The 13,331-nt window shown below is 38.3% G+C and overlaps 3 protein-coding genes across 7 annotated transcripts in view; 2 read left to right on the plus strand and 1 right to left on the minus strand.

Annotated features, from left to right (window-relative positions):
* LOC114534283 (acetylcholine receptor subunit alpha-like) overlaps positions 1 to 667 on the minus strand; it is a 41,571-nt gene extending 40,904 nt beyond the window's left edge. For 3 of the 4 annotated variants that reach the window (XM_028555780.1, XM_028555776.1, XM_028555775.1), the window contains exon 1: positions 482 to 667. The gene's annotated coding sequence lies outside the window, so the exon portion shown is untranslated. The remainder of the gene's footprint in view (positions 1 to 481) is intronic. The other variant, XM_028555777.1, reaches the window with a different exon arrangement.
* Positions 668 to 2,006: 1,339 nt separating this feature from the next.
* Positions 2,007 to 4,596, plus strand: LOC114538409 (dynein gamma chain, flagellar outer arm-like). The gene is made up of 5 exons (XM_028559590.1): positions 2,007 to 2,811; positions 3,345 to 3,518; positions 3,701 to 3,908; positions 4,092 to 4,250; positions 4,391 to 4,596. Exons 1-5 carry the CDS (start codon positions 2,141 to 2,143, stop codon positions 4,571 to 4,573), a joined length of 1,395 nt encoding a protein of 464 aa, XP_028415391.1. The 5' UTR covers positions 2,007 to 2,140; the 3' UTR covers positions 4,574 to 4,596.
* Positions 4,570 to 13,331, plus strand: part of LOC114538394 (dynein heavy chain 8, axonemal-like) — a 32,669-nt gene continuing 23,907 nt past the window's right edge. For both annotated transcript variants that reach the window (XM_028559574.1, XM_028559581.1), the window contains exons 1-24: positions 4,570 to 4,654; positions 5,018 to 5,320; positions 5,618 to 5,826; positions 6,069 to 6,121; positions 6,247 to 6,367; positions 6,451 to 6,579; positions 6,871 to 7,046; positions 7,192 to 7,276; positions 7,452 to 7,694; positions 7,764 to 7,946; positions 8,206 to 8,474; positions 8,924 to 9,237; positions 9,638 to 9,930; positions 10,270 to 10,445; positions 10,833 to 10,923; positions 11,004 to 11,069; positions 11,197 to 11,409; positions 11,500 to 11,561; positions 11,660 to 11,711; positions 11,818 to 11,949; positions 12,092 to 12,201; positions 12,324 to 12,420; positions 12,831 to 13,028; positions 13,107 to 13,265. In XM_028559574.1, coding sequence (XP_028415375.1) covers positions 4,642 to 4,654; positions 5,018 to 5,320; positions 5,618 to 5,826; positions 6,069 to 6,121; positions 6,247 to 6,367; positions 6,451 to 6,579; positions 6,871 to 7,046; positions 7,192 to 7,276; positions 7,452 to 7,694; positions 7,764 to 7,946; positions 8,206 to 8,474; positions 8,924 to 9,237; positions 9,638 to 9,930; positions 10,270 to 10,445; positions 10,833 to 10,923; positions 11,004 to 11,069; positions 11,197 to 11,409; positions 11,500 to 11,561; positions 11,660 to 11,711; positions 11,818 to 11,949; positions 12,092 to 12,201; positions 12,324 to 12,420; positions 12,831 to 13,028; positions 13,107 to 13,265 — 3,747 coding nt within the window. In that variant the 5' untranslated portion in view covers positions 4,570 to 4,641. The remainder of the gene's footprint in view (positions 4,655 to 5,017; positions 5,321 to 5,617; positions 5,827 to 6,068; positions 6,122 to 6,246; positions 6,368 to 6,450; positions 6,580 to 6,870; positions 7,047 to 7,191; positions 7,277 to 7,451; positions 7,695 to 7,763; positions 7,947 to 8,205; positions 8,475 to 8,923; positions 9,238 to 9,637; positions 9,931 to 10,269; positions 10,446 to 10,832; positions 10,924 to 11,003; positions 11,070 to 11,196; positions 11,410 to 11,499; positions 11,562 to 11,659; positions 11,712 to 11,817; positions 11,950 to 12,091; positions 12,202 to 12,323; positions 12,421 to 12,830; positions 13,029 to 13,106; positions 13,266 to 13,331) is intronic.

A 13,331-nucleotide genomic window follows, 5' to 3' on the forward strand; every position in this document is an offset into this window, starting at 1 on the left:
TCGGCCCAAAAACGTCCTTGGCCTTTTCCCTCGGCCTGCTTTTGAGACCTTGGTAAATAACATATATATATATATTATATATGTATATATATATATATATATATATATATATATATATATATATTTATATATAATTATATATATATATTTTGGACATATCATTTTATGCTTCCAACTCCCATTAATTGCTGACAAACAGAGCCATTATTGCTAATATTTAAAAGGCCTTGAAACATATCAAACTTTCTCAAACTATCAAAACTGTGCAGTATGTTTTTTTATATACGCTTTTTTTAATATACCTGATAAGGAAAAAATATCTGTAAAGTAGATAATTATGCTTATGATATTTATGTACTCCTATATGGTATTTCATTTTGTAGTAATGTACTGTAGGTTTGTACGATAGTATGATATATACTACATATTAAATTATATATTATGATTCAAAATTTATTGATATATAATTTGCAAAACTTACCCACCAAATTTCAGTCTCGTCTCTATCATAAAGAAGCAACCGGATTCTTAAAACGTTTCCCCTTTTAACAGACGCCATCCTGACCACCATTAGGACTTTATGTTATGGCTAAAAATGCCATAAAATATACAAAAAAGAAAAAACTGTAAATATGAAATTTCAGTGTTTTGAAAAACACGTTCACGTTTTTTTAAATCCCGCACCATCGAGCCAGCAATTTTTTTGTGATTTATCAGCGCCATGTGAGAAAACGTCAAGTAAGAAGCACGTTAAATTACTTCAACAGAAATTTAAAGGGATAGTAAAATGTCTTCTTCGATTTCAATCTCAACAACTTCAAAAGAACCAGAAAAGAAACTAAAACCATGCTGTGCCTGTCCTGAAACTAAAAAAGCAAGAGATGCTTGGTAAATGGTTCGAAAATTTATTGCTCGATCAATTCTGCTAGCTACATTGCTGACATCAATGCTGACATTGCATCACTCCCCACAAAGTTTATTTTGTGCGATTTTGTGGTCTGTTGAACCCAGATTAACTATTGGTGTGATATTCATGATGCAGGAACCAACTAGAAAAGCGGAGAGTGCTTTAATGTGTTAGAAATCTCACCCACTAACAAACCAGTGCTTTTCAATGCATCATGGCTATAAAATGATCACATTCAGCTATGATATACTTGATAAGTAGTTGGGTGTTTGTATTTATATCTCACAAGAAATGTTCATTTTTTAGTATAATTGAGAAAGGAGAAATGGATTGTAAAAATTTAATCGAGGCACACAAACAGTGCATGAGACAGCATGGTTTTAATGTTTGAATATTTCTGATCAAGGTAGGTCATATATTCTTCACCTTGAGTTTAGTTCAAATTTTATCCTAATTTGTTGTTCATATTCTCTTTTAGTAAGATGCACTACATCATCTTTGAGATGGAAGCATTAGAGTGAAACTATTTAACTGTCAATGCTTGGCAAATGACATAGATTTATGCAGTAGAATCTTATTTTATTATATTGAAACTGTTGTTCCTTTGATGTCCTTGAACCTGTTGTAACAATGCGATAACAATGTAACAATGTTGTAACAATGGTGACTATATATATATAATGCCTTGTCATAAGTTTGAGATACGAGCTTTGACCATTTTTTCCCACTGAAAACTTTTACTTCAATGACACCAACCAGATGAAAAATTTATGGTCTAGGGGCTGCCTTCACCCTTTCTGCCTCAGTTTGTTGACTTACCATGCTACTGGTTGGACCTGTACCACCACCAGCTTGCCGGCATAGCCAATAAAGCAGTGTTATGCTCTGTTTGTTGTTGTGTTTTTTCAATAATTGATATCCCTGGCAACTTCTAGTTGCCAATTTTATTATAATACCTAATATATTGGGACTAAGAAACTATTTTTGCGACTTAAGTCATCCGGGAAAAGTTCAAAAGAAAAACTAGAAGTTTTTAAAGAATAAATTACCCGAGCTGGTCCCTTGACGACCGTCGTTAGCAACGACAGCTATACTAAAACCAATATGGCCCCAGAAAAACAACATTTAAATGTCCGTAAAGAAACGCGTATTTCTCCACGTACATTTGAGGTTGGATAAACCTTTTTGGTTTTTTCAAAGGTTTGAGGATTATAGTGTTTTAATATTATAAAAATGGACGAAAGGCATTGGTGGTTTGCGACAAAATTGCAAGAGACATTTCACATCGGAGCCCAAGACAGCCCGACCATGCTCGAAGACTTTATGGCAGAGCAGTCAACTTTGGACTACATAAACGACTTTCTAGCTGTTGGCGGACACACAAAGCTGTTCTTTTATTGTCCAAAGTCTAGTCAAGAAACTCTTGTGGCTAGGAAAATGTCCGTCACAAACACAACAGCAAAACTTCGCGAGGTTTTAAATGAGGAGTCTATTTGCTTGTACTTTTTACGGTCCGAAGCAGACCACGCTATCGAATCTAACCGTGTCGAAAAGGAAGTCTTTTGTGGCGAAATCAAAGAAACTCCTTTGTTGACGCTTAATTTGCTGATAAGCGATATCTTTGCGCCAATTTTGCGTGCCCAAAAGAAGTGGAATTGCAGTGAAGAAAGTGTGGCACAGTTTTTGACACAATTTGAAAAACTTGCATCCACTTTGAATGAGTTTGCTACAGCATCAGTAGCACCCCAGCCGATACTCAAACGTGCTGAAATGCAAGTGAGCAATGATTTCAAGCAGAATCGGGCGGCAGCAATAAATCCTATGGTATTGTCGGAGTACGAGGCGTTGGTGACCGACTGGATGCGTACCATTGAAGGAATACTGTGCGATGGTCTGGATGATAGGTATGCTGTGTCACAGATTTCTTTGACATATTCCTGCTGCCTGAGTTTATTCCATCTTCTGATTTATCTAATTGAGAATTTCACTTTCATTATATTCAAGTGAAGTAATATGTCAGCTGGCAACATTATAAATAAGGCTTATATGTGGGCCTTCATAATTAATTTCACAATAATGGTGGAAGTTATTAATGTATAATTTTCCAGCCATTTACATTGAATTCAAGGCTCTACCAGGCTTTTTGCATTAGCTTTCAGGCTGGAATTTGAACCTTGAAAAACTCTAGTTCCAGCCAAATATAAATTAACATGTGCAAACCAACTGGCTGAAGCCAGGAAAAGTTAAGTGGCTGTGGCCACTCTGCAGTAGCTGGACTAATTCAATTCTACTTAGGAAGATAGACTATCTGCATGGATAAGCTGGTTAGGATAGTTTATGGGTGGTTGCACGTAAAAGTCTATAACAGGGGTTCTAGGTTCTCCAGATTGAATCAGGGTTAGTTTACATAGTTTAAACACTGGCTTTTGTTACACAGAGCATTTGATGGGATGCGTGGACCAATGACAGAATCTGACATATGGCATCGACGTCAGAAACATTTGATTGGCATCACAGAACAGTTAAAAACTAAGGAATGTAAGGGAGTCATAGCTATTCTTATCACCGGCAAGTCTAAAATTCTCAAGAAATGGAAACTAATTGATACAAGGTAGGTCATCAAAGTAAACTGATTGTTGATCAGTCACCACAGTGTTTAGGCTAGCTAGAGTAGATTATGGGCATTAGGACCGAAATCACATTTCAAAATGGCTTGTCCATTTCTGATGATTGAAAAACTAACTCATATATATGACCAACCCTAGCCTTTGTTATGTACTTTTCCAACTGCAGTATTACAGATGCATTTAATGAGACGAAGGACAAAGTGAAGTACTTGGATACCCTAAAGAGATATTTGGAACAATTATATCTACCAAATATCACCATTGCAACACTGTCGAATACCGTATTGCCAGGACTGATGGCAACAGTACGACAGATGGATGCAATATCAAGATATTATGCTCGGACTGGCTATCTTGGAGTACTGTTCACCAAGGTATGAATTGACCTGAGGTATTAAAATGAATGTTTACCATGATCACGTCAATGGTGTAGTCATCCTGACAATAACATCTACTTGCTTGGCACTGGCGGATCTAGGGGTGTGCAGAATAAATTACTACAGCTTACAATTGCAATCGGATTGGCAGATTTTAATGTAAACTAATGACATTCACAGGTCACCAACCAGCTGGTGCATGCATTGCGTCAGTATGTGAACATATCAATCACCCAGGGCGAAGAGGACAGGTTATGGCAAGTGGTTGAACAAGAAGTGAAAAATTTAGACAATGGTCAGTCTGCACTCACATATAAGACCAAAAGCAAGAAAAAACAGGTACCATAGCGTTGTGGGTATAAAGATGCTCTCATATAATAAATTATTATATAATATTGATTATATATATAAAGATTGATTATATATATAAAGATGCTCTGGTTATTACTCTATATAAACATCAATATTCCTCCTCATAGGGTGGAGCTGAGGTGAAACATGGCACACAAGATGACAATTTCTCAGCTCGTCTCAATTCGTGTTTGCTAATTCAGAAGCAGTACCGTGACATGATAAGGACCTTGCGCGACAGCTTCGGTGCCACAAACTCGCATTCAACCACAACTCTTGTTGGTATACCAACAGCCCCCCAAACGCTGTGAAACGTTCCTTCCTCCATCCTGGTAGCACTCCTGGCTCACACACCAGTGCCCCACGACAACCATCGAACATGTCAACGCTAGGTAACGCCTGCTTTCCATTTTGTCGTAATTGCTCGTGAACAAGTCATTTTCACCGATGAGAAATAGTCCGAATGTGAATTTCTCTTTATTTCAATATTCACATCGGTCATTGTTGACTTCACACACACATAGAAATACTCTATCACATCAGCCAGCTTGACATGTCCACGACACTCGCGACTAAATGGCATAGTATAGAAAATAAAACAGATTCTGAAAATTCGTATTTTGTGTTGTTTGGTCTACAAATACTGTTGGTAGATTTTGCAAGACTACTCATAACTGCCGTTCTGCATGTTCTATTAGGCAATATGCAAAATACAAGACAACTCGATCATAACTGCTGTTCCGTGTATCTATTAGGCAATGCAAAATACAAAGATTCAGACAGCACTAATTTTCAAGGATCTTCAACAGTTTCGCTTGCGGACGAAGATATGGTATTCACGTCGATGGAAATGTTTTGTACCCGAATACGTAACATGCTTGACATTATCAACACGCTTGCGCAGTTTGGGAAGCTTTGCGAAGCTGTGAAAGATCTCCCCCGCTTGCCAATGGAGGTGCTTTCCCCGGAAGAGGAGACCCCTCGGGAGGGGGAAGGTGGTGATCAGGAACCTGAAGGAGATATGTCACGTACTATTTCTGATATCAGTTTTGAAGAAGGTAAGAGTGGATTTCCACTTGCGGAGAAATAGTTTTCTTTTGAATTGAGAACGTAGCTCTAGCGAACTATTTCTCTACAAGTGGAAATCCAGGCTAAGGGTCCTGTACTGTTTCCTTTAACTCTGGTTGTGACTGTGGTATGATTGACAGCTTACACCAACCACCAACCAGGACTTATTCCTGCATTCTTAAATTGTTTAATAGTACCAGAGTATCCTGGTGATTGAAAATGCAAGTTCACAGTACCCTAGCCACCATATTCTGCATGGTAATATATGCTATATTTTTGGTTACCAGATGAAGAGGTGATCAGCGATGACAATCCTAGTATCTCGTCAGAGCTGGAGGAGAAGCTTCAGGATATGAAAGATTCGTTATTCAGGTCTATTTCTGCAACAAATTTCCCCGATATATTGGGAAAAGATCGTGAGAAATTTGAGCTGGGATATTCAGAATACGTGAACAATGTTCGCAAGATTGAGGCGTGCATCGGTCATTATGTTGAGGTACCGTATGTACACTCTGAAGGCTAGTTTCCACTCAGGAAAATTCTCCTTTGGATCGGACAGGACAGGAAAGTTTCCTTTGTATAAACGCCGCCTGAGAACTCACCGACAAAAGAAATTTTCCTGTCCGTTCCGATCCAAAGGAGATTTTTCCTGAGTGGAAACTAGCCTTGAAAGTGCAATAAAAACATTTTGAACATTTGTAACTTATTCACTCAAATTGATAAACTATACTACTTTAGGGAATCTTCACGCTAAAGTTAAGCGTTGAAAGATCATTGCAAATTTTGTCCAGGTAAATAAATGACCTAGCTCTTTGCATGGTCTACTGAAATTTACGAGATAGTGCAGAATGAAGAGCCTACCTCTTGATTTGATACTATAAGTGTTGGTTTACTGCCTAAATTTCATTTTCTATAGGTTTGAATGTGTGGTTAATCGTCCTGGATTAAAAAGCAGCTTTTCTGAAAAATATGTCGCTGTGTTCTCGCAGTTTGAAGAAGTTCTTGAGGAAGTACAAAATCTCTATGAAACCCAAAAGGTGTTTCGACTGAAATACATAAAAGTGTTTTTATAGTTTTTTTTTCTTCAGATTACTCATGAAAAGTATCATTGTTTTTACAGGAGAGCCCTCCGCTTTCGCGCAATGCACCTATCGTCTCTGGAGCCATTTCCTGGTCGAGAGGTTTACTCAGAAAAATCGAAGAACCCATGAAAATATTCAAGGAGAACAAGTTTGTCACAGCCTTGCGTGTGAGTAGCTTTGATAATTTAGATGATTCAGTATCGCATCTAGAGGCCTCGTGACCAGGGATGGGATGGGAGATGGGACAGCCCGCCCTCGATGATTCTTGGTGTTAAAAAGTTGGTCAAAATGCTTTGTTTATTTATCAGAAAGCTAGAGTAAAGTATATGAGTAAATTCATCAAATTTACAATACACATGCAAGGGTTGTTTCTGATTATTTAAAGCTAGTCATGCCTGACATTTCTAAAATACCGTATGTTGCGTGAATAAACAAAGGATGTTAAAATGGTTTTTCAGGACTTTAGTCGTATTGTGAAGTTTTACAACAGAATTGCAACGGCTCTTGTGAAGTTTGAGAGTCTCTGGTTAACTATGTGGAAGTCGAGAATAGAAAGTGCCAAAGTTGCACTGAAGTTACCTTTGCTAGCGCATCATTTTGAAACAAAGGAACTTGTCGTAAATGCAGATGAGAGGTATATTCGTTAGTTTTACTATAGTTCTCATGTTATCGTATAAAAACCAGGTAGCTACATGCGTCTTTAAACAAAACTAGAGTTTCATCTCAATCATATAAACGCATAAGGGTGCATTAAAAATTTAAAATATTGTATTTGCTAGGGTTGTTGAATTGATCCAGGAGTGTAAAGGTTTGCTGAGATTTGGCATTTCATTGCCAGAAAATGCTTTGGAAGTCTTCAGACAAGTATGCTGTTTCTAGTCAAGTCCTTGTATAACCTATACCTTTCTTCTTAGAAGGGAACATGTTTTCATTCTTTCCTATCATTCTTAATACATTTCCATATATCTCACCACGCTCTGGACATATCGTATGCATACTTGCACATATCATTCTAATCTACCTTTTCCTGATGGTCTAGGAGAGCCGATTCAAAAACTACAAACAACACTTGGAATTTGTTTTAAAAGACTACTCCAATATCTGCTCCTTGGTGCCAGAGCCGTTAAAGAAACTTCTTCTTCCTCATATGGAATCGGTGATACAATACCTTCAGCCTGGAATGTCAACGTTGGCTTGGAATAGCATGAACATCGATGCGTACTTACACCAAGTACACTTAGCCAATAGTCGTCTCAGAGTCGTTGTTGAAAGCGTGAACAAGGTTTGTCTTAAAGATGGAATCTGGGTAAATTTGATGAGCTCGTTTTATGGAGTGTTTGCTATTTTCCAGGTGGTGGTTGATGGCATCCATAGAAATATCAATGCTCTAGAGAAGAGTGTGTTGTTTGATCTGGACCTGGCTTATGAGAAGAGATGGGAAGCTGATCGGTTTAAAGTTGAGTTGAAGAAATCAATAAAGAAGAAACAGACTGATCTGTCATCGATGTTAAAAAACGTTGAGAACTCTATCCAGGTAAGATGAATCATCCATTCAAGCCTTAACTCCGCCCCTGAACTTCACAACCCGATTATCTTTACATACCGGTAAATTTACGGCTTCCACAAACAACGTTCTTCGTGGTAGCTGAGTGGATAGACCGCTGCTCCGGAATCGCAATGGTGTAGGTTGGATTCCTGCCGGAGAACCGAAGTTGCATCTTTAGCAAGGTTTCTGATGTTCCTACACCTTCATCCTTCAATTTTTTCACCTGGATTTACTCTTCTCTTCACAGGAGGTGATCACCCTTGCCGCACATCATCGTTCAATCACACCCATCTCCCCAGGTCACACCCCACGGCTCAACATCTCCCCCAACACGGGTCGCGCTGGCGTCACCAGCACAAGCATGAGTGGTATGACCGAGGAGAGTATTATTGGCGAGATATACACTCATTATTGTGGCATGGCTCACAAGGCTTTGCTTCAATGCATCCACAAATCCCTAATGGTGTTCTACCATTCCGTGTGTCCTGCTGAAATGATTAAAGATATAACTAATTGGTAATGAAAATTGATGAAGATTGTCTGTATAGAAGTTCCTCTTGCATACACTAAATTCTTATAATAAATATGAGAGACCAACGTATAACTTTTAAAATGACCATCAAAACAATTAATATTTTAAAAGAAATCAATAAATCTTTATTTGTTTCGATGGCCATCTTCAAAGTTATATGTTGGGCTCTTAAATTTACTATAAGAATTCGTTTTCCGCGTGGCAAATCTCTCCCTACAGTATACAATGCTTATGCAGAGATTTCCTTTTTTGTACAAAACTAGTTTTCTAAACATCCATTTTTCACAGTTTTCTGTTTCATATTTAAATAAGCACGTTCACCTTTAACAAATACACGCCGTGAACATTCCGATCATGCAAATAAAAAACCACCAATTCTTGTTCACTGTTCAAAATTTCCAGAATATTAAAATCAACTTTGCTTATTTCCTAGTTCTGAAAACAGCAGCTCTCGTCCATCTTCAGCCGCATCGACTCTGTCATCCTCGTCAGAATGGGCCGTACCCAACCCGTCTTCGGATTTACTCCAGTTTGAGGTTGAGATCAAATTCAACATTCCGGATATAGTAATCACACCCACGCTCTCGTTGGTGCAATCACAAATCAACGACGTCACAACGAGCTTGGTTGACGTATGCAAGGATATCCAGTGGTGGGCTGTAGATACCAGGGAGACGCTTTACCAGTCAATATCTCAGAACTCTGGTGTCAGCTCACTCGTGAGATATATATCCGATGTGGTTACATGTAAGCTATCTCATACTAGATAGATCCAGAGCTGTAGCTAGAAGCTTGATTGGGGAGAGGTGTATATTTATATATACGTCTTATGCCCTACTCACTGTACGCTATTTTTCCCATATTTGTGGTGATTTACCAACCACTATCAAGTTCTGTGCAAAAGTTTTAGGTCATCCGCGAATGATTAGAAGTGGTTTTAGAATTAGTACATTTCAACATTTTCATTTGTGGGATATATGCAAAATGCAAAGTATATTGACAGCGTCTTTGAATGTACACATTTTGTTTGACGGTAAAAATAATTCCGTGTGTGACCTAAAAATCTTGCTTATTACTGTATATCACCCACATACTCTGCTGTATTTATTCTCAACTTATAATGTAAGGAACCTCATCACCTTTCCAGGTCTTCAGAATGCTGTTGATCGTCAACTTTTCCGTTTCCATCGCTACGACTTTCTCTGGAAGGAAGATTTGCATGCCTTGTACCAGGCCTTTGTTGACACGGAGCCCAGCACGGCTGAATTTCACAGAGAAGTTGAACGCTTACAGAGTATAGAGCAGGACATCTTTGCCATACCAGACTTGCTAATCATTGGATCAGTATGCTTGAATACTACCCCCGTCAAAGATTCTCTACACGGTCTTGCCGTTGCTTGGAAAATGAAATATTCTACTGAGTTACACGAGATAGCAAAGGTATACATAATTCTAGTATATGATAGATATCATTCTAAAATTATATCCTTATTCAATTTATTGTTAAAGGCCTATTTCGACTATGCGAAATCGTAGTTGTATGCGAACATCATTCTGATGAATGGAAACGAGTGGCCATGTCACAAACCTCCTCATTTCGTTCCAAGGTGGAATTTAAAATGTGACATTTTTACGCGTGTTTATTCGTTCACATACGCCAGGATGCTGATTGTGTACGACTAAAGGCATAGTGTAAATAGGCCTTTAAGGGTATTGTCGTTCACCACGCTTAGATGCGACTCCTGTGTCCTCTTTCAACGCGTTCGTTTCTTTTCTAAGGCTGATCTTCAACAGCTGGTTGATTACAGAGAAGAGATGCAGGAACGCTTATCATGCAAAGTGGTAACACTGGAAAGCCTGAATGAAATTCTAAATTTACTGCAAGAACTCAATGATAGAGACAACACGATCGATGAAGTGTACTTACCCGTGGAGAATAGCTATATGATGCTGAGGTACGTTTGCATGTGGTTGTAACGAAATCTGGATAGCGCTATCCACCGGGGGCGGTTGTATCAAGGTCGTTTAGCATAAACGGCGGATAAGTCAAAATTAAGTAACACTCTTACATCTCTCTTGAATGAATCAACTTGAATATTGTGGCATTGAATATTTAGTTGTAAACAGTATCGTTGTATTAAGGTTAAAAATATTTAGTTTGCTTTTGAATAAAACGATAGACTTGCTTTCTATTTTGAACTTAACCACCGTTTAAGCTAAACGGGCTTGATACAAACGGCCCCGGATGGTAAATTCTTCAACCGTTCAAAATAACATCACAGTTTAAAGCTACACGCTGATGATAAGTCTAAATTGACTAAATTACTAAATTATTATTTTAGGAAATATGAATTGTCTCTGCCGAGAAAAGAAGTTGAAGAAGTGAACAATTTAAGAGATTGTTGGAGAAGCCTGATGGACCTAGCTGATCAGGTTAGTGAATTACTATACACAGTTCATCTGATGCTAGTCAGAATATAATGAAAATAATAAAGAGTTTCACTTCTTCTCAGGTCCACTCTGAATTGATGGTCGATAAAAGAAATATATTTGAACAAGAATTAGACAGAGAAGTCAAGGTATATGTGTACTTCAGTTTGAAAGGTTTTGTAAATTTGGGGTTGCACTCCTGGATATAATCTTGCCGTAGCATCGTTCCAAGATCATATTCTGTTTTCTTATTCTACCATTGCTCTTTTCATGTAGCGTTTTGTGGTAGAAGTTATTCAATTCCGTAACAGTTTCGATTCCCAAGGCCCCGGAGTGCCTGGCGTGCTTCCAGCAGATGCCGTGGAAAGGTTGCACAATTTCCAAAAAGCCTACTCTGAACACGAAGTGAAGAGAAAGATATTAGATGCAGTTCAGTTATTGTTTGGCTTTTCACCAACACATTATCCTGAACTTGACAGAACTGGCGAGGTAAGAGCCGTAAGACTGCATCTGTACACAAATTTTAAGCATGATTTTATACGCGGTTGAAATTTTACTCGTTTCACATTTCGTCTTTAGGAGTTGGTTTTACTTGGGTTGCTCTATGGTTTGTTTCAACAATATATTTCATTTGATGAAAGGTACATATTGTCAGCTCGTAACCTGTAAAATGCATTTGACGATCAAATTTTAACTTTCTACTACATGAGCAATTGTTTTCTTTTGCCTCGAATTTCAGCTTTAGAGAGAAGCTCTGGGCTGATGTTGACCTTATAAAAGCCAATTTTGAGGTAAGACTTCTTTAAAACCAGCCACATATTTCAAAGTTGGTTCAGTTTGTGTTTTTCAGAGAGATGTGCGAAATCTTTGAAAACTATCAACAATTATTCCTGGCAGGTTGAGAGCTACTGGCAGCAATGCTTGAAACTACCAGACAGAATCCAGGAATGGCAAGCTTACAAAGATATGAAATCCTATATCAAACAATATCTTGATGTATTTCCCATATTACATAAACTTGCTTCAAAGGTAACACATATTTTAGCGTTTCAATTTCTCTGCAAGTGCAATTTGTGAGCAAAGGTTGTGCAAACCGATCATCAGCTCCAACGTCTCATTCAAACCATTTTCGTCCATGAAATTTATATTTTATTTCTATGTACTTCTTTAGGAGATTCGTAACCGTCACTGGTTGCAAGTCATGAGTGTAACTGGCTCGTCTTTCCAGCTTGAGGCGAATGTATTTAGGCTAAAATATCTTCTGGATAACGAACTAATAAGGTACGGAGAGTTCCGTGTTATCCACGGGAAATCTTTTCAAAATCCTTGAAAAGAAACTGGTTGAAAATGCTGTGGAAATTGATAGATATCACTTGTCTAAAAAAGGTTTTATTTGAACGTAGTCACCAGGATGAGATCAAAAACATCTGCAGCAGTGCTAGTCGTGAATTGGAGCTTGAAGTAAAAATGAGAAACACTGAAGAAGAGTGGACGGAACAGGTTGGATGCTGCTAGAAAACTATTGTCAGTCAAGCATGATGCTGGTTATACTCTTAAGGCCCGTTTACACTTGCAATTTTTGCTGCGGTTTTATATGCAATTTTCGTCTTTTGATAGATGTGAACGAGTGAATTAGTTAAGGATGTTCAAATAGGATCTCTTATACACCAGAACATTCGTAACTTATTACTCTTTCACATCAATCAAAAGAAGAAAATCGCACATAAAAAGCAGCTAAAATTGCCAGTGTAAACGCGCCTTTAAAACGAGTTGTAATCCCGAATTCCACGTGCACCAGTTTAACTATCTCGTTGACTAAACAGGTCCTCTACTACGGTTGGGACAAACCAGGGGTGAAAGATGATCAGAATTAATAAGTGAACTCCTTTAACTCTTTGTACAACATCTAGGTTTTACAGTTTGAGAAATTCAAAGATGGCGCAATGTATTGTCTGAGTAACCAGCATACAGAAGGTTTACTTGAGCTGCTTGAAGATGCCCAAAGTTCTCTCGCCATGATGTTGACTTCGAAATACATCGGGCCACTTCAACAAGAGGCCGCTGCCTGGGCGATGAAACTCAAGGAAGTCAGCGAGGTTCTTGAACAGGTATGTCAAGTTTCTTCTGCAGTTGTGTTCATCTCATTTCAACCATAACAATTTATTGGAGTCAATTCCAATTTCCAGTGGCTTGCGGTTCAAGACTTTTGGCGCTATTTGGAGGCCGTGTTCAGTAACTCTGTCACAGCCAAAGATCTGCCGCAGGAGTTTGCAAGATTTGCCAGGGTTGACAAAAGTTACATGAAGATGACCAAGCGAGCTCGTGATACGAAGAATGTCTTACAGGTAAAGTTGTCAATATTTATGATGGAATCATTGTGGGATCAAGGTGATTCTAAATCCGGATTTAGT

The sequence above is a fragment of the Dendronephthya gigantea genome, unplaced genomic scaffold, assembly GCF_004324835.1.
Source record: "Dendronephthya gigantea isolate DGI-Jeju-01 unplaced genomic scaffold, DenGig_1.0 000002F, whole genome shotgun sequence".
Taxonomy (NCBI): Eukaryota; Metazoa; Cnidaria; class Anthozoa; order Malacalcyonacea; family Nephtheidae; genus Dendronephthya; species Dendronephthya gigantea.

Bases quoted from the DNA above. Each gene is read 5' to 3' on its own strand.
- LOC114538409 (XM_028559590.1), top strand. From the start codon at position 2,141: ATGGACGAAAGGCATTGGTGGTTTGCGACAAAATTGCAAGAGACATTT. The intron at 2,812-3,344 runs GTATGCTGTGTC...TTTGTTACACAG, and splicing joins TGCGATGGTCTGGATGATAG to AGCATTTGATGGGATGCGTG. The intron at 3,519-3,700 runs GTAGGTCATCAA...TTCCAACTGCAG, and splicing joins TGGAAACTAATTGATACAAG to TATTACAGATGCATTTAATG.